The following is a 23,220-nucleotide window of genomic DNA, read 5'->3' as shown; positions in this document are numbered from 1 at the left end:
CCCAGTCCGTCTGTATCCTTCCCAATTCCTCCTATCGGCCTTCTCTGCTACAGCCTAGTACAACGCTGTCTGACCTTCAGTGACTCACCACAACAACGGGTAGATAGGCAGGCCCCAGCACGATGTGCCTTGCACTATTACAACTTTACTCAGGCCAAGAGAAAAAGCCTGTGGCATATGGAGACAGCAGAATAAAGTCTTCCACTCCTCTCTGGGCTGTCCATTAGTAGAACAGCTTCTGAAGTATAGAGGCAGGAAAGAAAACCAAACACAATGGGCTCTGACTTGCCACTTATATCAATGACCAGCACACTGGATATAAAGTCTTTTGGGGGTTATTTTCTTTCCTTGAAATCTCGTGCTACTATTTAAGCCACAGTTACAAAAACAAACAAAAAAGACCAGAAAGAGTCTTTAAAGAAATTATTTCAAACTAACACATCGTAGAAAGATATAAGCAAAGAGCAAAACTTCCTATCAGCAACATATTTATGACAGTATGACATGCAAACTAATTATATATTCACATCTGAATTACTCGATATATACATCTGCAAGTGTCACTCATTTTATGCTGAATTTATTCACAAACCAAAAAAAAAAGATCATTTACAAAGGGTCTACACTTTATCCAGTCACAAAACCTATGTATAAAGTAACTTCTACAAAAATAATTACTTCAAATTTTCACCAGTGTCACTAAATAGTGTTTAACCCAAATACTTCTTTTCTTTTTTAATCTACTCATCTGGGAGAAATGGAGCTACAATGGTTTGCATTTTTTAATCCCAAAGTGGATTCCACAAACAACAATTTCATCAAAGATTTTTTACAACAAACCTAGCATTACTGGCTACATCTTATTATTAAGGTAAGCATTCTTCAAAGAACTGTATGATTGGAAATCTCTTTCTGATACATAGTGACATTCTATCTGCTGGCTGCAGTTAGAAGAGTCAAAATGAAAACAAAAATTCAAACACACTTTTTTTCGTCTTATCTTTATTTATTTAGACTTCAGAGCTATAGCCAAAAATAGTGCATCTGTAGAAAATTACCACACATGCTATCAATACAGCATCATCGTATGTTTAGAATTATAAGCACTTGACAAATAGCAAAGAGAACATTCAATCTAACATTTTGGCAATGCAGCCCACGAATAGGGAATGCAGAGAGAGGGACTTTTTTCTTCAAAAAGAAATATTTCTAACCAGAAATGAAAAGCCTCTGTTAAAAAATTAATTCCAGTCACCCTGTAAAACTTATGATGGCTCATTCAAGACATCAACACACACCACTGGAAACTTTGCATGGAATGTCAAATGATACACAGAAGCTATGACTCAGTTACAGGTACAACGCCGTCTTCAGCACTTTGTATGCCATTGAGATGGTAACAGCATACCCAACTACCCAAGACAAACCTCTGGCAGGCTGGGGAAGAGGGATCAAATATGCAAAAGTGTGAGTGATCCTAGCCCCAACGAAGATCCTAAAATGCAGCAAGGCTGTGGACAGATCGGGGCCACTAAGAGCATACAGCAGTCCAATGCCGAGAAATGGGACAATGTTTTCAAGGTCATTCAGGTGGCCTCTGGGAAGAAAAGCAAAGTTGTTTTATAGTGTTACATTTTGTTGAGTAAATCACTTCAAGTCTTATTATTTTTCAGCATCTTCAAAGTGTGGTATTGTTAAGGCCCTAACACTACTGCTGGCTTTCTCTACAGTGAGGCCCTGACTTGAACGTATGTTCACCTGACATCGCTCTGGTCTCTCTTGCTGCACCCCCATACTTTTATGCTTCTGATCTTCTACATGAAATGTCTTATTTTTTCTCTAGGATCTTGGTAATATAAGGGACTTACATGAAGTATGTGAGGGCACCATGGCGTGCAAGAATGAAACAAAAGGAAGAAGACAACAGCTGGAATTCTCCTGTACCCTCTCACAAACGAACATCAATTAAACTGGATGACAGTAACCACAACTATTAGACTTCATTAGTAGACCTTCATGATCTACTCCAACCCTATCAACTTAGTTTGTAGTCTCCATAAAGAAAATATGAAATACCCTATATATCAAACATTCTATCCAGCTTCATGAGCCTCAATCATCTTGAAGAATGTTATTTTTTAGCACCTAACATGTCTGACAATTACACTCTTGGTTCATTTTCTTCACTAGTAAGCACTAAAATAGTGCTAAGTGGAAAAGTGTTTGAAATTTTGAAACCATAATATAATTTACTAAGAATGTGTTGAGAATGATCTCCGGATCTTGAACCCTTACACAGCTCTTCCTAAACCTTCCCTGCTCCCTTTACTTCTTCAGATAAACTGTAATTCCAGCCAAATTTGCTGATTGAAACAACTTGTAAGCCTTACTAATTATGTCAAATTTCACTGCCAACTAGAAACAGAACATGGTGCCGTTTTGCAGCTGCTTTTTGAACTCATGTATCATTACAAGAAAACATATCCTCCAGAAATGTTTTTTGCTTTTGTTTTTTCCCCAAAAAAGTACAGTGAAAAAGTAATGTTTTCCATACCCATAAACATAACAAATTCCAGTCACTTATATAGAAGAGAAGCCATGATAAATCTATCCAACATTCTCTGTTGCCTTGAAGCTTGGAACAGAAAATAAACATCCATTAAGAACCATTGTCAGGAGAAAAAAAAATGGATGCTCTAACACCAATGGAGTAACTAGAGACAAGCTGACTTACTAGTACTGGGGAAGTCTCAAACACTGCAAAACAGCAGCGCAGGCTTTGAGAATACCGTCTTGTAAAAACCCTATCTGTGTAGCTGAGACTGTGAGGTGACTGTCATTTTCCTAACATACTTATTTGAATTAAAAGGGCACTTGGTCCTAAAGCTGGTAGCAATTTAGCTGTCCTCTTACAAATCACAAACAGAAAGGAATTACTCTTCAACAAGAAGTGCCCAGTTTTATGTAGCAACCAACAAATTAAACAACAACTCCCTGAATGACAGAAGGGAAGAAAAGGAAAGTTCAGTATATCTTTACAGCCCACTGAGACCATCCTTTCTGAGATTTTAATCCAAAAGAGATATACAGAAATATACTAGCCTTCATGGAACTACAATCATCTACACTTGCAAGAATCTACTGTTCTGAAATCAAAGTTGATATTTATTTTCTAGATCTTCCCTAATGGTGTTTTAATGAGAACAGTTCATTCACATTGAAGTTTTTGGTATAAAACTTGAATATAGCAAATAAACTACAAGCTTCATTAAGGAATAATGATATGGAAAGCATTAAGAATACTAAAGGTTCCTGTGCCTTGTTAGTACAGGTATATCAAACAGCATCTCTAATCTTATAATTCTGATATCAGAAAATTTTTGCCAATAGCTAAATAAAATTAAATAAGCTGCAACATTTAGCCCACTGAACTAAACTTTACATTCTGCCATGAATCTTGCAAAACAAAATACATACACTGCAGGTTGCACACTGCCATACTATTAATAGCATCCTTCCAGAAGGCTGGTCAACTTCCCTGTACAACTGATACATCAGGCAGTAACCCCAATTCAATCCAGCAAAAAGAACACAAGCTTGGACTCCCACTCAGTATAATTTGCCAAATCACACCCTCATTACAACTCTGGAGTTCCATAATGTTAATACAATTTCATTCCTCTTCCCCCTGTTATTTCCTTTACACTTTAGTAAAAGATGCAACTATTACTGAAATATATTGAAAGCTGATTTATACTTAATATACACTGATTCATACTAAATCAATGTACAATCATGTTTTACAATCTTCTCACCACTTTTCCCATCCACTCAGGATATTATCCAAGAGTGTGCTATTATAGCCAATGACATTATTTGTAGTATGCATGCTGACCATTTGAATGTGGAATAGTTTGTTCATTTGGACAAATTAACATAAAAGATTATTAGAAATAGCAACACAAAAAAGGCATGGGTTTGCCAAAGAGAATGTGATGAAATTAGTTCTTTGATTTAGGCTGATTTTGCTACTTAAAGTAGCTTTTGAAAGACTCCCATGCATTACCTGCGTACACGTTCAACATCTGCATCAGTCCGCAGGTACTTTTTGGCACTCTCGCCTTTACCATATGATGCTGTATCTTCTGGGTTCACAAATGCCTATTTCAAAAAAAAAAAAAAAAAAGCATACAAGAGACGTTAGATGCAAGGATGCTGCTTCTAGCCAAAGTAGCTTCATACAAAGATATGCTCTCTACTAATGCCCCTGTAAACCCACATAACCTACCTGCAGTTAAAAGCACAGGGGACAATACATCATTCAATACAATAATAATTTCTTGAACCTAGCCCACGTGTAGCATGCATGCTGACAAATTAACATAATTTATGCATGTAAACGATGCTTTCTTGTAATATGGACAAACACAGTGGATGACTGAAGCAATGCCAGTGGCCTGAAGGAACATCATAACCTGGAAGGTAGAAGTGTCTGTACTGCCTAAGCCTCTTTTCACTATTCTTGACAAACTATCTGAAAGTCCTTTTGGATCCTTTCCTTCTTCAGAAGTCTATACAAGAATAGCATCCACTTCCATCCTCGTTATTACCAAATAAGCTGATCCCTTTCCTTTTAGGTACAAACTTTGCCACCTATATGACCCTTTATTACCTCCAATACTTTAAGATATCATTTGAAAACATCATTCACTTCAGTTGATGCAGACTGCAGTAGATGTCTCCTTGCCAAGATGTAGTAACACATGCATTCTGTGAACCGTTCATGCTATATAGGATTTAGATTTTAAGAAGTACATGATTGCTTTCTGAGGCAGCCTTGATCCCTCGCTGTTAAATATCTTTGGCCTCAAAATTCTGGAGACATTAACAGTGTCAGCAACACCCTACCTTCCCTTGCTCCACTGCTTTCCTCCATTTTCTCTTAATACTTCTTTAGTCTATTTTCTTTTAAAGACTTTTTTTGTTTTAAATAAGAAATGAAAAGAACTTTACTTATTTGTTTTTAATATCACTGTCCATCATAAGAAAAGCAATTACCCCAAATTAATGAAAGCCCTATTGCTATCTGCACACATATGGATCACAACACAGTATGAGCATTAATACAGGACTTCATTAGATCTACATATAGGATCATACAGCTGACCTGCTTCTAGAGCAAAAGGAAATAAGGTTACAACACAGAAATCACAGAAATCTGTGTTCTGTTTTGAACATGTGAGTGTGTGTGGTCTACTAGACTCAACATTCAGCTGTGCCAAAGACCTAGAAAACCATCTGAAATCAGCAGTTGCTCAAATGCCATACTACTAGGACCTCAGAGGTACTGTGTAACATCACAAACAACAGAATAATTGAGCTGTTTTCTCTTTCAACCAGCAGGTATAAAAAGCAGCATTTCAACTAAGGGACTGCAACAAACTCTCTGAAGCACATGCTGTCTTGCAGAAGCAAATCTCACAAGAACAGTCATACGGGGCAAACCCAGGGCTCTTTCATCTCAGGACCAAGCGTTTCCAAGGGTGGCCAGTAGCAGATACTTAGAGATCACCAAGAACATTGCAAACACAACGTGATGCTTCCCATGGGCACCCTCTCCTAAGCTAGATTATTTAGCATTACATCATTTAGCTTCTACATTATTTAGCAATCCTCACTCGATCTTTCATACACTTATCCAGACTATCCATCAATCCACATAAACTTTCAGCCTGCCACTCATTTTTGAATTTTTTTTTTTTTTTTTAAGATCTATGTGAAATGGGAAGGCTAAAACAATTAGGGAATGTAAAAAGCTTTGAAATTACTGGATGAAAGGGTTATAGAAGCATACAAATATAACTCATATCCCCTCTCTGACCCTACTGGTTGGTTATTCACTTAACACAGCTTCATATCATGTTTTATTTTCTTTATAAATTGGGTAGCCTGGACACCAGCATTATCCACAAGACAGTGGAAATTACAGTTCTGAAAACTTCTAATTTAAAAAGAATAGATATGTTTTAGAAGAGTAGCGTAAGTCAAATGCGACTGCAAGAGACAGTCTCATAAATATCTTACAGTTAGGTTAAAAACATTCTCCATTTGATAGCAATAAAGCACCAGCTGGCCAAATCCAGCATATCATTAGGGGAGGCAAAGAAGAGAAAGTTGAAACAAAAAAGAAAGAAAAGCAGCTGTATTTGAAAGGTGAAAAGAGATGCCTGTGATATCTCTGTATTTCAATACAGATTCCAAGCTCTTCTACCAGACAACAATCCCAACTTCTTACCTTTCTCGTGATTCTGAAGTATGCAGTTATAAGACTCATTAGCATCATTTTTAGGAGAACAATAGTTGCATAGGTAGCATAGGCGCGGAAGACTTCATTGTCAATTAGCTGGGTAAGTTTAGCCATTTCTCCGCTTCTCACTGATGACCCTTAAAAATATTGAAGTTAGACTAACATTAGAGAAGCCCAAAGTTCTGACAACAAAACAGCTCATTTTAGCATCACTGCAGTGACAACACAACTTTGGCTCTCTGAAAAAAATATTTTTCAAAATATTATTTTAAAATTATTTTTTTAAACAAGCAAAATACTTAGCATAATCACACAAACAAAATTTAGCCAAAGAAACTAGTACACTTTCCAAGTAACAAAAGCCAATTTTAGACCAAGTCATTTGAACTAGTGAATTTCCCTAAGCAATTACCAGAATAGAAAGAGTGTGATGACATACTGTATGTAGTAGAGTGTTTAAAGAGGAAAATTAGTATTGCCTACCTTTTTTGTAAAATGACACAATTATAATTGCATTTCAGCTTTCAAACTAGCCAATATCTTCCCACCCAGCAATAACTTGCGATCAAACTGAGTTAAACATGCATTTTCTTCCTTTGAGACCTAGTTCTTAAAAATTGCTTTTAGCATGATTCACGGGCAAAGATTAAGTTGTAATGACAAAAAGCAGAGAACTATTTATGCTTTTATCAAGGGAGGTTTAAGCTAATGAAGTCTCTTTCCAGTGAGGCTGTACCAAACCCACCATCATATGGAGGCGGTATCTTTTATCAACACCATCAAGTTAAGAAAGTTTTGAGGACTGAATGCATATAAAATGAAAAGCATGTCCACTTGCACATCCAATCTGTGCTCTGCACGGAGCGAGGCTTTTGCCTCACCAGCTGCTTTAATCATGCATTTAGTGAGTAGGAATCCATATAACTAGTATTTCTTAGCTCACAGCTACTTCATTCATTCTGAGACCAAAACAAAATTACCTTTTTTTGTCACAGCTAACTTCAAAATTTCCTATAATATTTTAACATTAAAAAGTTAAAGTTATGTACAGATCTAACATTCACTCATTTTGCCTTCAGCATGTAGTCACTGCCAGCAACAACCAAACAAGGGAAACTGGACTAGCTGTGCACAGCAGAAGACTCTTGTTCTGAAGGTACATCCTCGGTGACGAAGTGAGCAGGACATAGGTAAGCAGCTGTTTGCTCGGTGATGCAAATCTAGCCTTGCCTGAACATGTCTAGATGTGGGGATGGGATTTTGCTCCTTCCTTTATTCTTTACAAAAGAGTGCTTCGGTCACTGGGCCAAGCACTGGATCTAGGGATTATGGGAAACTCAGAGCAACTCTTTCTACTCCCACTGCAGCCCAGCAGTTCTGAAAACAACCAGCAACCTGGCAAAGGTTTTTCTCAGCAATGAATAGACACTGTCATTTTTAACTTAGTATCACGGCAAAAAGTATGCATGGTTTAAAAAAAAAAAAAAAAGTAAATCTGTGGCTTCGGAGCATTTTTCCCCCACTGAATTTGAAAGGCACATTAAAAATATATCCAAGAACTATGTAAAGTCATGAAAAACTGTTCACCAAGGTCTCTTTTTTCACCTGCTGGAACTAAACCATATTTATCCATTTTCCCTACTTCTAGGGTTATCCTCTTCTAATTCTCCTAAATTCTAATTCTCAAGGCCTTGTCTTCACTACAAAAAGGGAAGATCAAAACCTCACTGAAGACAAAGAATTCATCAGCAGAAAAGCCAAAATAAACCTTACCTTGTATAACAGGTCAGGGTTTAAAGGCATATGCTTACTAAAACTATCAGCAGACTGATCTGTAAATGTAATACCACATTGTGGTGTGAATGCAAAATTCAGAAGTCAAAGTTTGAATCCCACGTACAGGCTCTTAAAAGCACAGAGGGGAAGATAGTTCAGCCACGTTGCCCTCACTGGGAACCTAACTATGTTAATATTCACATTACACATGATTTTTGTCCCAATGCTGACAGACTAGGCCTTCCCTATGCAGTTGTAATTGGCAATATCAGCTAAATACCAGCTGGGATGGCCTTGTGTTGTTCATTTGTTAAAACACTACTTTTCAAAGGCTGATAGCAAGTCCAGCTTCTCAGAAATACATGCTGTGTTCTTCCCCGTTTCATCCTTAAGCTCTGACACTACACCCACCCCTTCCATAAACTGTAATAATGTAACCCGCCTTCAAAACTCAATCCATAACAAAACCCCCGCGGCCACGCTGAAGTCACGGGGCTTCCCTAGCAAACCTGTGCCGTCCGCAGCTGTGAATTCAAAGCACGTTTCGGCTGCTGCAAGCGTCCAAAGAGAAACTGCGCCCTTTAAAAAGAAAGAAATCGGGAAGTTTCAACACGCCCTAGGCGCTCCTTAGCCCAGGCCGAGCAACTCCTCCCCAGCTCGGGGGGGCAGCCTAGGGGACAGGGGGTGGCAGCCAACACCTCCCCCACCTCCCCCAGCCCCGAGGGCTCCTCAGAGGGAGGCGACTTCCCCACTCTCCCCAGCCAGTACCCAACGAGCCCCTCACCCCGCTCCCGGGCTATCCCCGAGCAAACCCCGCTGCCTTTCTCCGAGCACGGCCCCGGAAGGCGGCGGCCCCGGGGGGAACCTTCCGCTCCCGCCCGGCCGCGGCGCCGCCATCTCGCAGCGCCCACGCACCTCGCCCGGGTCCCCTCGAAGAGAGCGCGCCCGGCGCCGCCGCCCTGCTGCTCCCGGCCGCTCGCTGAACCCTGGCTGGCCGCAGGGCCCCGCCTCGCCTCGCCCCAGCGGGCGCGGCGGTGGAGGCGGGTCCGGAGCTGGGCGGCAGTTTGGCCCCCGGGGGGCTGAGGGCCGTGCTCCGCCACCAGTGAGGGGTCGGCGGCGGATGTGTCTGGGGGCCCCAGAGCTCGCCTGGTGGCTCCGCGGGATTCGGTGAACCCGCTGAGGCCGGGTTTAGGCCTCGGCCCTCCCGGAGGTTAGTTGGAAGAAAACCATGGGAGAAAGCAAAGGGAAAGCCCTCTGGTTTGAACACTCATGGTCTTAAAGGCTTTTAAAACCCTGGAGGGAAGGCAAAGATTGCAACCCAGGCAGACTTCATCATCAGGCACTGTGTTCAGCGATTACACAAGTTGCTAAGTGGTCTTGAAGGTTGCTTGAAAAAATACTGAAAGCACCAAAAAGAAGGGCTGTGAAGCTGGTGAAGGGCATAGAACACAAGTCCTGTGAGGAGCGGCAGAGGGAACTGGGGTTGTTTAGTCTGGAGAAGAGGAGAGACCTTATTGCTCTGTGCAACTGCCTGAAAGGAAGTTGTGGGGAGCTGGGGGTCAGCCTCTTCTCCCAGATGATCAGTGATAGGACTGGAGGGAATGGCCTCAAGTTGCGCCAGGGGAGGTTTAGGTTGGAAATTAGGAGAGACATTTCTTCTCAGAAAGAGTAGTAAGGCATTGGAAAGGATTGCCCAGGGAGGTGGTGGAGTCACCGTCCCTGGGAGTCTTTAAGGAAAGGTTGGACGTGGTGTTTAGGGACATGGTTTAGTGGGTGACATTGGTAGTTGGGTGAGATAATCTTGAAGGTCTTTTCCAACCTTTATGGTTCTATGATTCTATGAAAAATCTCGGTGATTTCAGCGCCTGTGTTATTTTGGTGGATCTGAACTTTTACCAAACTATTTATGTTGCAAAACCATCAGTGCTATTACAGTTAATCATGCTGTTTTGCAAAACCTAACAATAAAGGAACTTCACTGTTGGGCAAGGACTTCTCCCAACACACCAGAATGTGATGAAAGAAGGAAATGGGGTGTTCAAACCTCCCTCTGCTTCTGCAGAGAAAATGGCACAACCTTCAGGGCACTTCTCGTAACTGAATGATGTTTGTGACTAAGCAGATTATGTAAACAAGAGCGATGAAGATGTAGACAAATGTAGGCAGGCGCACAGTAAAAATTTCAGAAGTAGTATATGTAGATACGTGTAAAGGAGGAAGGGGATATCATATTTAAAGCTGCATCATTATGAAAAACTAGTCTTGCATACATATATTCAGTGTTCATTGAGGCTACTTCTATGATTCGTGTTACTTACGTACCTGTGTATGCAGACCTTCTGAGACTTCATATCAACCATGAAACAGCAAAACTCAGTTGAGCAAGGACTGTAGCTTTGGAACTGTTTTTAAGTGCCGTAGGAGCTGGGTTCAACAACCTTTGTTCCCACTAGTGACACAGTAAATAGTATTTCAGTTGAAGTCAACAGAACAAGTCGCATGAATGTGAATAGGTAAGAGAAAGGAAAATCTGCAAAATTTCCTTTCCTAGGGAATGTATTTATTAGAAATCTGGAAATGTTTCAGCCGCTCCTAGCTGTTACTTCAAGGCAGAAATTGTATCTTCAAAAATATCTATACACAACCTAAAACATAGTATATCCCAATCACATCGTCTAATTAGTCCTACTACGATAGAAATATATTTATTTTCTATCAATTCTTGTTTTTCTGATTGATACTCTTCTTTATCTGAAGCAGGTTTAAAAAGAAGGCAAACTTACTAAGTTAAACAGAGTTAAACTAAACTCACATTATTATACTTGAGAAGAAAAGCTGGTGACTGATTTATATGCAGTTCTCAGAACCAGACCTGGAGATACAAGAATGCCAGGAGAAAGGCCATTTTCAGTAGATATAGGGAGGATATTAAGAGATGCAGAAATGCAGCTAGAAATTCTACAAAAATCACTGTTTCCTTTGGATTTCTCTTTTCTGTTTTATGGATTCTGCAAATTTAGATTGACTTGTGTTATCTTAACAAACACTTCTGAAACAGAAAGCTTATACATTCCCAGTCTTTGAATTTTGAGGCCAACATTTTTTTCCTAACACCATGGAATTCCCCTAGTTATAAGGAAGGTACAGAAAGAAGTTATGAGGAGAGGAGAGAGAGAAGAAGGCAGGGAGAAGGATGAAAGAGAAAAAAAAAAAAGAAAGGAAAAGAGAAAAAAAAAGTAAAAAAAAAAAAAGACGGGGAAAGAAAAAAAGGGAAAGGGAAGGGAGGAAGGAAGGAAGGAAAAGAAACAAGAACCGAAGCCAATATTTCTCGCAAACTGACTCCTTAAGAGTTGGGGGAAGAGGAGTCTAAATAGAGTGCAAAATCGGGGCCATAGTAAAGCAGAAGTGAACTTGTGCTCAAGGTCTATTTTCTCTTAAAGTTCGGTAGCAGCACAAAGTGCCTGTGCAACATTTGAAAACTGCTGTGATCTAAGTGAGGTTAGATACATAACTATGGTGGTAGTTGCTCCTGAGGGACCCATTCTCACAGCCCTTACTCATGTGAATTGTCCCTTTGATGCTAATAGGATTACTCTTGTAAATCAGGGATGCCATATCAGCCTGATGCCCAGGGTTATACTGATCATGAAGGGCTTGATCTTGCAAACCTCATTCATGTGAGCAACCCTTTTTCATGACAATTTTCCCATTGACTTGAAGAACTATCCATATAGCCAGAGACAGTAGAATCAAGACACAAATTTAGGGTCAGCATAAAAGTAGGAACACAAGAGTTTTTCATTTAACCTCCAGCAAGGAATAGATATTGCCCACTAAGTTCAGATAAGTGTAATCATTCTCTTTTGACTGCAAGGAAGGTGAGGGAGAAGCATGTATTGATCAACCCCGTTCCATCCTGTCTCCTTCTGTGGCTCCATTTATTCACCATGATTAGACTGGTAAAGAATGTACCAACAATACATTTTCACCCCACCTGAAGCGTCTGTTCACCACCCCACTGCTAATGTAGTTATTTCCTCAAACAGCTGTTCTGTAAAATTAGTAAATAATACCTCCTGAATTATATTAACTGATGATTTGCAGAGTAAAACAAATCAAGAACACTGAGATTCAGTACATATTTAGTTAAAACCTGAATTACTGTTTAAAGCCAAAGGGAAAGTGTTAAAAAATGTTTAGTATAGCAGACCACAGTCAGTTTTTGTGCTGCTCTGTTAAAATCTACACCCTCTGGTTAGAAAGCACTTTCGCTATATCAAATGTTGACACCTATTTAATTTCACTGTGATTCACGTGCTTCTGCATCAGATCTCAAACTGCTATCAAGTTTCTCTGGGGAACTGCTTCAAAAACAGCAAGAAAGGATCCTTCTGCAGTTAGGAATGCTTCCTACTGGTTATAACCCAGTGAAGGCTACTCTGGTATAAGCAGTCTTTTGGTTGGGTTTAGGACTCCAAAGCATCCATGCACATCCAGCGTGTCTCTTCTAATAATTCAGTCATGAAGATCTGAACTCAAAAGCTCAAAATGTCCACAGAAACTGAGGCAATGTAACCATGAGTCAGAAACAGTTTCACCAAAATGTATTTCTCTTGCCTCATTAAAAATGTCTTTACAGTTCCCCGGTTTACCGAGCGTAAGGTAAATGCTGTTTTTTGATACAAAACAACATTCTTCACATTGTGAGATCTGTAAAGAAGGAGGTGTTCTGTGTTTGTACAGAACCAGCCTGGCTACATTCAAAGGGTTCACAACGAGGGCTGCTCACCAGTGCCACTAGGTAATAAAAACAACTCTTTTCACCTTTTTAACAGGTACTTGCTTTGCACGTGTTTATGATTCTTCTGTTTGCTTTTTGAACAAGTATTCATTTCAATAGGTTTTTATTCATGCTACTATTTGGAAGACAACAATTCTCAGTCGTGGAATTCAGGTTGTTTAAAGAATCACAGTCACTCACTTAGAGAAGAAAACAGTAGCATATAACATATTTGCCCACAGTAGGTGGTAACCACCAAACATCGAGGGAAGGTGAAAGGAGACATCTCCACAAAGCACAAGAATGGTCATGTCAAATGTTTGCCTATTCAGTTACACATTATTAATACCTTATTCAAAAGTCCCACAAAGCTCATTTGATGGCTATTTAAAGAGACAATGAGTAAGGTTATCCTCTGAAGTTGCTTGCTCCCTCCATCAATTAGCATAGTTGCTACAAGGACCATATAAGACAGGGATCAAAAGTTAGGATGTGGACATATAAGAAATACTCAAACACATGAGAAATATCCATAGACTGGTGTCCCACACAGCTTGATGCCCAAAGACTCTCGGAAGAGCCGGAGCAAGCATATAGGTGAACTGTTTCAGTGAGTCTGTTTATAAGCATATCATGGAACACTGTTTGCTTTGATTCCTGCTTGTGCAGACTGCAGCAATGGACCTGCCTCTGAAGATACATCAGCAGCACAGAGCCACCTTTGCAGTTGACTGGTGGTGGCTGACATATGTGGTGAGGTATTTAAAGTTCTGTGCTGCACTGAAGTGAAAAGAGTGTTAAATCTCAGCTCCTGTGAGGCTGTTCGATCTGTAAAATTGTTTTTTTATTAGAAAAGCAAGATATTTCAGTAAAGGCCATGAGAGAGTCGCCATCATTACAGTGCTCAGATGTGCCAATAAAAAAAGATTATGCAGATGCCATAGAAGTTACTTTTAAGCTAATCCTGTACAGAGCGTTATTTGTTAAGAATTATTAAATGCAGCTTGCAGAGCAAAATGTGATCCTTTAAAATAGCACAGCAGTAGCAGAAAGAGAAAAATATTTATAAAAGCTGAAAGACTTATCAAGTTTCACTTCACAAAGTGAACAAAGTCCAGAGAGGAGTCAAAGTACATAAAGCAAAATGAATTTTAAGACGTTGAGTTTATAATCATTACTGGAAGAGTCCAGTAAGGATAAGTTTTCCTTCTTGTAGTACTACTGCTCTGCTGTAGTGGCACAAGAGAATTATATGGCTGGAGACCAAGCTGGGAGGTTTCTTGCTACATTGCCACTTCAAAGACACAAGGAGGCTTGCAGTCAGTTTAAGTGAACTACAGAGAAGACACAGGGCTGATAAAAAATATATAAACAGAGGATGCCAAGGTATTTGTGCAGACAAGAGACTCCTAGAAGTGAACAAGCAAAAATGTTACAGATAATGGAAACTGCATCACAACTTAAGTAAGGATCCCAATGAATGCAGAACAATAATAAGTCCTCTTTTTGGATTCCCTCCTTTTCCCAGGTCTGCACGTATATTCCTCCTGATCAGATCATCCACTCAGATTCTTTGTCAGCCTTTACTAACTGTTTTTATTTTCAAAAAAGCCACCAATAACAACCTTCCAGGAAGCATCCAGAGAGAGATTTGTACTCATTCTCAAAAAAAAAAAAAAAATTTGTCGAGAATTTCTCAACTCTTGAGGACCACAGTCTTCTATTATTCTAGTCCACGTGTGTTACTCAACTTTGCGTGGGCCCAGAAAGCACAGGCTTCTTTGCACAGAGTGAAGAAATAAATATAAGCCCATCTGATTTACCTCCTCTTTGTGAGGTGGTGTTTCTAGGTCTGTTCTTTGGGCACTTCCTTGCTAAGCTGCCATAAAAATTAAGAAGCAATTCCCAGCTTCACTCACAACTACCTCTCTCCTATGTGGGCTGCAGCTTTTTATCAGAGCTGTTGCTAGGCTGTGATTTAGCCACAGATGGGAAAGTTTGCTGCTGTTAATGGCAAATCTGTAACAGGGAATCTGTGATGTATCCCATCTCAAAACGCACTTTCACAGACTAGTTAATTACTTCAGCATCACATTGCTGAAATAAAGCTAATGTTGAGGAGAGGGAGGAAGACATATTAGTGGTTTTGCACTTCTATGACAGACTTTGCAGGTAGAGAAATTGAGAACCCTCTAGCATCTGAAATTTAAATTACATACAGCATTTTAGATGGGTAGAACATAATTATTGCCAAGCTGGAACTTTGCTAAGTGCATTTAAGTTCTTCAAATGTCAGCTGTGGCTATTAGAGTGCCTGCTACACAGCAGACTGGAAGTTGGAAAATCCAGGTTAGTAGGATGTATTTGGGTAGAATTAAATGAATTTTCAAGTGTCTGTGATTAGCACAGCTGCAAGTGTGAAATCCCTTTATCTATTCATAAAGCCAAACTGTGCAAGTCTCATCAACTTCGTAACAACTACAGTGTAGGAATGCTATCTCAGATCTAAACTCTCCTCCTCATTGTCCAGAGCACTAATACCAGCTTTCAGAGCATGACACCGTAACTCAGTGCTGCACAGACAAATCATTTAATTGTGCTATTCAGTTCTGATGATCTTAAACTCAGGATGAATGTCCTGCTGTTCCATTTCTGAAATTCAGAATGATGAGGCTTGAAACCAAAGAACATCAGCAGTGCCTGAATGAGAACCAGTTTTATATGTTGCACTTAAAGTTACCTTTGCGATGAGGAGGAAAATGAAACTAGTTTCAGCTTCCACCACTTCATTAGCCCTGGGCTGGTTGCTGGTGCAGGAAAAAGATTCATCAATAATGGCTGTTAGGAAAGGGCTTACTGCCCTGTACTTGTCTATAGCCAAATAGGTGAAGTTATAAAGCCAACTTTGAAAGCACTCCGAAATCATACTGTGAGGTTTTTAAACTCATGTAGATGTAGGTATTTAAGTAAAAGAGTAAAAGTGCTAGGCACTGTTGGTTGAAGCAAGTTCATTTTTTCCTGAGGGTGCTGAACAGCTCCGTGGTGGTATGAACCTTTGGTCACTGATAATCTTAACTGGTTTCATATCACGGATGGATGTGAATAGGCTCAAAGGCCCCATTGCCCATTATGAATCATCTAAAATTGGAGTTGTGTACACAATGTTTGTATGCATATCACTGATGTGATGTGAACCACGTGTAGCTAATAGAGCTGCTTCTGTCTGGCAGTTTGGAGATACTTACAAGAGCTGAAGGCCGACAAGGAGAGGTGCACTCCTGCACAGGTGGTTACCTTTGTGGAGTAACCATCTGAAAGAAAGAATTCAAGTTTTCCATGTAAGCAAGGTATCGATCAGTAATAATCATCTCTCCTAAGCCTGTGTCCTGAGCTGTGGGTAGCCAGCTCCACACTGGCACAAATCACTTACCTGGTAGGAGGACTGTGGGGTGGGATTCTGTCCAAATGACAGATCAGAAGAGGTGGGAAGAGGAAACAAGCACCCCTGCTTTTGGGTCTCAGTTGTCATGCTGCAGGAAATGAAGACTAGAGATTCCTGCCTTAAGCAATTCGGCTCTCCCCAGCTCACAACTCGGAAGAAGTTGTATAATAAATGCAAAGTTAGTACCTGCTGTTCAGAGAGGACTGGGTGCCCACATAATGCTCATCTGGGATTTAAATTTGTGTGTAAATTGTGCTTATTTAAGGGTTAAGAGGCAAACTGTGTAGTCAGTGAGTCAAACATCATTGTTTTAAAAAATCGATTATCTGCAATTGCAGGGCCTACCCCAGCAGTACCTTTGCAGTATGCAGAGACTTCCCAGGTAGCACAGCTATTTTTATTAGCAATCTCCCTTCCCCCAGCTCTCTGCACTGTGCCAAGTTTAGAGTCAGCAAAATGACTTGGAACCAGTACATTTTATCCCCAACAGGCCAACCAACCACAATTAAACTGTATTACCATACATTAGGCTTTAAAGGGGTTCCTCTCCTGCAGTATATAAAACTGTAAGGGGAAAGAGAGAGAAGGAAAGGAAAAAAACAAACATTTTGCATGTAATGGGTTAATGTCATCCTCGATGTAAGTCCGTTGACTTCAGTTGGCTAGGGATGAATACAGACAATTCAATATTTAACAATCATTTACAACTTTTGCTTAGTTGGCAAGAAAAGCAACAATTTAAGGTCCAAAGCCTTCCCTGTGCTCTTTCTGTCTTCCTGAATCTTTACTTGGTTGCAGTAGTTCTCTGCTAACAGGAATGACACTCTGCAGGGTTGGCTGTTGGGTGTTTTCTGCTGCAGTGCAAGATTACTCCTCATGATTTTATGGTGCAGCCGTAGACTTTAATAGTCACCTGGGACAATTATTCAGATACTGTATTGTGCAGTAAGATTGCCTTTGAGCAGCTGCAGAAACACTTAGCAGAGACATGTTCCCTAAAGCCCTGGGATGGGAAATAAAAACAAACAAACCACAGCAGCAAGACAAGAGTATGTGTCTTGTTCCATCTTTTAGCTTGGGGAAAATAAATAAATAAACAAATAAATAAATAAATAATTTGCAAATGATTTAAAAGGTAATTGGGGAAAAGACCATTTTTCATTTAGTGGCCTATATAATGCTATAATGCCCAGTAATAGGCTACAAATTCATATTCAGTCACTACACAAACACAAACACAAACCCTCTCTGGGCAAAGTTGTGACCTAGCACATGGTGCTTTGCCAGGCAATTCTCATTAAAAAGATGAAGAGGTGATAAGACAGGGATGCAGCTATTCTCTCTGGTAGTGATGTTCTTTGGTGCAGTCCCATTTACAAAGAACATCACAAAATCATGTGTTCTTCACTCTGGTAGAAATGGGCAATTTTCTTTTGCATAACTTCAGCCTTGCCATTCTGATGAGTACTATGCCTTAACAAAAATACCATTTCTCTTTCTTTCCTCCAAGCCATGATAACCAGCGTTTGTCTGTTACACTCTGTTGCAACTAATTATTTCTCTGCCATTGCAATTCTAACTAGTCCTTGTGAAAATCTATTGGCCCATATAGCCCAGTTGTGGCTTAGCTTGATGCTCCATGTTTTAAGTCTCATTCTACAAAGGGATATTTAGCTGCACTGTCTTTTTAGCTTGAAAAAAAGAGTGCTCATACACACATAAAATTTTATGGAATCTTTTAATAGCTTTCATCGTAGCTGTCTGGTCATCAAATCCTGCCTCCAGCTCTGGACTCAGAAGGGATTTGAAAGTACAGCAAAGGGACAGCAGTAGCCTTGCTTAGTTTGGTCTCTGAGAAGTGTCCCTGTTTCTTTTTCCTTGCAGATGGGCAGTTGGTGGGGGCTCAGTAGGCTCTGCTAATCCACTTCTCAACTGTATCATAACCACTTTTTCTTTTAAGACAGAGTTTGAACATTTCCTTAGCATTTTCTTCCAGGATGACCCTGCAGACAAAGTCAAGCTGGGAAAGTGTTTTATACTAAACACAGTGCGTGATATGTTGGGAATTTAGTGGCTTGGTACTGAAAGACTGTTTGTTCACTATTCACTGATGTATGCTTCAGTGAAGTTGTTCTTGATTTATAGCTGGATAAGCAAAATCAGAGTCAGACCCTTGCTGCTCATTTCTGCAGGAGCAGGTCTGGGCCTTATATGCTCTTGCGTTCATTATATACCTCGGTCTCACAGCTTTGATTCATAGAGTTCTCTTTAATTTGGTACATGCAGGCTTCCAGACTAGATCACATAGCAGCTGGATAACAATCCTCAGGAGAGCATTTCAGTTTGAGAAATTCATGAAGAGGGTGACTTTGCTGCTTACTTTCAATGACACTTGTGGAATAGGAAAGAGAAGTGAATGAAATGGAATTGCCAGCCTGTTTCCAAATGCATGCTCTACTATACAGCAGATGACAAATAGCATCCTCAATAACATAGTTCTAGTAGCTATGCCAGTTTTTGCTGGGTTGTTGTTTTCTCCCCTCTGTAATCTTTCTTCTCACATTTAGGGCAAGGTTTTCTTATCTGTGCACAGTGCACACAGGAGCTTTGTACTACTCTCTTATGCCCTTCTGCAGAAAAAGTATTCCACTGGCCTTGTCTGGAGTGGAGGTTAGCAGTAGGAACAGAGCCTCCTTCTGCCATGCAGCAGGGAAAGGCCTTGAGTTCACCCCTTTCCTCTTCCCTTCCCATCTCCTGCACCCTGGCCAAGAGGATTGGATTCAGAACAGGAGAGAAGTCACCACATCATGAGATGGTACAGATCTAGGGCTGGTCACTTCTTCATGGAGCAAAACTGTTTTTCTTCCTGCTGGTTTTCTGAGCCATGGAATATCATATGTACCTCTCCTTACTCAGGAAGGATCACAAAGCAATAACTTTGCTCTTTTTTTCAGCAGTAATGTGCCAATCTCCTATTGGCAAAGGCATTTACTATATATTGAGTACACTGAAGTTGAGGGGAACAAAAAAAGGCCTTGACAGTAGCTATAGTGACTCACCAGTACATACATGTGTATGTATATGTGACTGTAGGAGCTATGCAATAATTGAGAATTGGAAAGCGTTCTTAAAAAAAAAAAAGTAAAAAGAAAAAAAAAAGTAACCAGGTTACTACCCCAAGGACAGGAGGATTTTGTCCCTTTCCGTGGAAGAACGGCTTCCCACCCTGGTAGCTACAGCAAGAGTATTCAGGACTGAGCTCCTTCTGCTATTTACCCTACCCTCATTTCCACACACATAAATATTTTCAGAGGGCAATATCTGATTATTGCCCTCTAATGGTAGCATGAATGGTCTTCACACTAGAAAATTACTTTCTTGTGAAGCTAAATAAGGGATTTTGGTGAATTACGCATTGAAGAGATAGTAGGAGAAATGTGATTGACTATATCCTAAGAAAAGAACAAAGCAAAGATACCTGACATAAATCCTCTTCCTAGTCCATGTCATATTGTCCTGGGAAAAGTATCCCGATTGTGCTGATTGTGAACTAGACTTATAGCTCTGGTGCAGTAAAGAATCTACAAGAAGCTACATACTGAGGATCTCTATATTGTGAGGGAGTGTGGAACACAAAAAGTGAAATGAATTGTAGAGAGCCATTGTGTAGATACTATTAGAGTTGTCCTTTAAATGTAATTTGCCTTCACCGTCCACAAATACAGATTAGAATACAGTCAGAGAAGGGATGGGATGTGTGTTAAGACAAGGGAAAATTCTGGTAACATTACTTTAGTATTTCTAGTGAAGTTGCATGACTGCTATCAGATAAACCATGTCTGGGTGGATACATATTTGGGCACTGCAGTCCAAGAGAGTCTTGGGTAGTAGCACACCCCGATTTCAGAATTAATTCCTTTGCTTTGTTGAGTTTTCATTCCATCATCACTGCTTCCTTTAAAAGGTTCTTTATTTTGTGATGCATTTAATTTTCTGTTCACTGGCCCCTCAAGATTCTCTGTGTGTGTGTGTGTGCTCATGCTATTACTGTTTGTAATGTTGTGTGCTTGAAAATGGTGTGTGTGGTAACAAAAAATAAATAGGCATATGTGTGCAAATCCAGTCATTTACTGCCTTGTCAAAGAAACTCATTTGTTTCTGTTTCATGAGATCAGCTTACTGACAACAATTGTCAAAAACTTATTCCATAGCAGTCATATTCATTCCTTTTACATATTTTCTTCTTGAAACTTTATAGCCCGTTTGAGCTCAGAGTAATCATCTACCAAACAGATCTTTTCCAACAGAAGTTTTTCAAAACCTCCTTTAACCCTTTTTAGGGACTTAAGAAGTCTATATCATTTTATATTTTGTACTGTACTACTCAGACTCAGCAAGAGACTGTGAAATATAATTATCTTACTCAGTCATGCACAGTATGGAGCACTGTACATACAGTCAGACTGAGACCACTTATACCATAGTTTATGAGATCCAAACAAATAAAGGATGTTTTGAGAATCATAATGTGGTCCACATTGGCCAAATTCAATTTCTAAGGCTTTGTACTGAGTGGGGAGTTACTTGATTAATCAGATAACTAAACCTGAGGTAGGGCAGGTAAATGACAATCTTCCTAAAAGGGCAGATAATATTTAGCATGTTGCTCCCACCTCCCTATTCTAAGGACAGGAGCAGAAAGGCTTGTTATATCCACCTCAACAATGACCTGAATGAACTACAGGAAGAGGTGAGAGAAGAACTAGTCAGTGACAACAACTCAGTTCTTGATCCCTCCTGTGACACCTGACTAAAATACTGGTGCGACAGTCACATACTGTCATTTGCTGGGAAGCGAACTAAGATCCTGAGCTTGTTTCAACAGCCACCTGAACAATTAATTGTCAGATGATGACTTTTGGTCGCTAGTCATCCTGATATGCTGATAGCAGGGATAAAGATTTCATGCTCCACTTCTAGCCTGTGGGCTTCATACTCTGTGCAGTAGCTTTTGATCTTTCACATGGTGATCTGAAGTCTAACAAAGTTAATGAAAAGACCAACTACTTTAGACCTTGTGTTCAGTAAATGTTAAATATCCTTTCCCATTATGCTCCATATCTAAGCTCAATTAAAAGCTCAAGTTCATGAATCATACAGCGTCCTTCTAGCTCCATGTCTACCAGATGTTGGTGACCCAGAAACCAACAACTGTCTCACCTCAATAGCTCCACTGAAGCCTGTTGCTGAATACCACATGCAGGTTTTCATGGGGCAGTTTTTCACAGAATCACTGAATGGATGAGGTTGGAAGGGACCTCCAGAGACCATCCAGTCCAAGCCCCCTGCTCAAGCAGGGTCACCTTGAGCATGTTACACAGGATTGCATACAGGCAGGTTTTGAATATCTCCAAAGAAGGTGACTCCACAACCTCTCTGGGCAGCCAATTCCAATACTTTGTCACCCAAACTGTAAAGAAGTTCTTCCTCATATGGCAATGAAACTTCCTGTAGTTCAATTTATACCCATTACCCCTTTTCCTATCACTGGCCACCACCGAGAAGAGTTTGGCCCCATCCACTTTACATTGTCCCCTCAGGTATTTATAGAGGTTTTACTCACAAGCATGTCTTAGAACACTCGATCCATCCCTAATGAAGGACAACCTTTTGAAAAGGAAACTTCAGCCGTTAAGCTTACTCTAGGGCAAAAGCCAAGTTCTATCCTCCCTTGTGCTGAAACCAGCTGCTCTTTGTAGGTAAGGCTGAAGGATTTCCCCTTTAACTTCTTAGACTTGTAATAGAGCTAAGTGACTACCCCTCGTTTGGGGGATCCTGCTTTCATTTTTCTCAGCTTTTGGCACTGCACTGCATGATGCACTCAGTCTATTCATTACCTTTCTAGTCTACAGCAGTCAAGGCAAACATAATGTCCAGCAGCATAAATGAATCCTTTTATCTCCCTTATAACCTGATAACCCAAGGGCACATTCTAGCACCATATATTTAAATTATGTGTATGTTCACCATTACTCTTGATCCATGTTTTTTTTTTAAATCTTTCATGAAGTTACTTCAGTCATTTAGTTCTGAATTTTCAGGTGCACTCTTTGATTTATAAGCTCTAAAAAGCCTGTCTGAAGTTATACCCACTCTACTTTTGAAGCCAGTTCAGGGACTCTTATCACCTCTACTTACCACTCAGTATTCCCTCTACTCTACTCATGACAAGGCAGATAAATTGATATTAATGCTACATAATGGAGGTCAAGGGCACATTACAGTTGCCTGATTTGCCTGAATGTGATCTTTCTGCTACCAGTCTTCCACAGAAGGTCTTGTTAAACTCTATGGACATTCCATTCAATCATGAGCATCAGCACAAGTTTCCTTCCTTTACTAAAATTTATGGAATAAACAAGTCACCTAGAAAGTTTCGTGACCTTTTACTATAAGTTCAGAAACACATAAAATATAATCATTGATTAATGGGCTGATACTCACTTAAAGTCAAGTCTTTTGACTACCATTCTTGCAGAAATAAGCAGCCTTAACACTTCCACAGAAGTGAAATTGTCAAACTAGTAACTGTAAACTAAATGCCTTATCACTACCAGTGTTCTGTAAGTGGATCACAAAGACTTCAATTATTTGTATGCTTTTGAAGAATAAGCCCAGCCACAAGCAGTGGCACCTTCTTTAAACCTGAATTTTCCTTGTGATTAAGAAGATTAATAGGGTGGATGTTGAATGAGTAGGGCCTATCTGGAGGGTACGTCTCACAACTGCAGAGAGTGATAGCAATGGCATGTATTTCCTAAGAACTTTGCCCTACAACAGTTAAAGATAACTTATCAGAATAAACACTAATGGGACAAAGTTTCCATCTAGTAAGTCCATGCCAACCAAGAACCT

At 40.0% G+C, this 23,220-nt stretch overlaps 1 protein-coding gene and 1 long non-coding RNA gene across 5 annotated transcripts; both read right to left on the bottom strand.

Annotated features, from left to right (window-relative positions):
- Positions 1-985: 985 nt before the first annotated feature.
- Positions 986-9,205, bottom strand: MGST1 (microsomal glutathione S-transferase 1). 3 transcript variants are annotated; one of them, XM_083808439.1, is made up of 5 exons: positions 8,999-9,205; positions 8,593-8,662; positions 6,296-6,444; positions 4,067-4,161; positions 986-1,597 (listed from the first exon to the last, which is right to left on the bottom strand). In XM_083808439.1, the coding sequence occupies exons 3-5, from the start codon at positions 6,419-6,421 to the stop codon at positions 1,351-1,353; spliced, it is 468 nt and encodes a 155-aa protein (XP_083664565.1). In that variant the 5' UTR covers positions 6,422-6,444; positions 8,593-8,662; positions 8,999-9,205; the 3' UTR covers positions 986-1,350. The 3 variants fall into 3 exon arrangements, with proteins under 3 accessions (XP_083664565.1, XP_083664563.1, XP_083664564.1); XM_083808437.1 differs by lacking the exon at positions 8,999-9,205 and adding an exon at positions 8,868-8,947; XM_083808438.1 differs by lacking the exon at positions 8,593-8,662.
- Positions 9,206-9,209: 4 nt separating this feature from the next.
- On the bottom strand, positions 9,210-22,903 carry LOC310885292. Of its 2 annotated transcripts, none has more exons than XR_014574684.1 (3): positions 16,294-22,903; positions 16,109-16,174; positions 9,210-10,532 (listed from the first exon to the last, which is right to left on the bottom strand). It is a non-coding gene; the product is annotated as an uncharacterized lncRNA (long non-coding RNA). The 2 variants fall into 2 exon arrangements; XR_014574685.1 differs by lacking the exon at positions 9,210-10,532 and adding an exon at positions 14,891-15,670.
- Positions 22,904-23,220: the final 317 nt, after the last annotated feature.

Source organism: Anser anser, assembly GCF_964211835.1.
Source record: "Anser anser genome assembly, chromosome: 1".
In the NCBI taxonomy this organism is placed as follows: Eukaryota; Metazoa; Chordata; class Aves; order Anseriformes; family Anatidae; genus Anser; species Anser anser.
The sequence above is the reverse complement of the archived record's forward strand: the minus strand, read 5'-3'. Positions and strand labels throughout refer to the sequence as shown.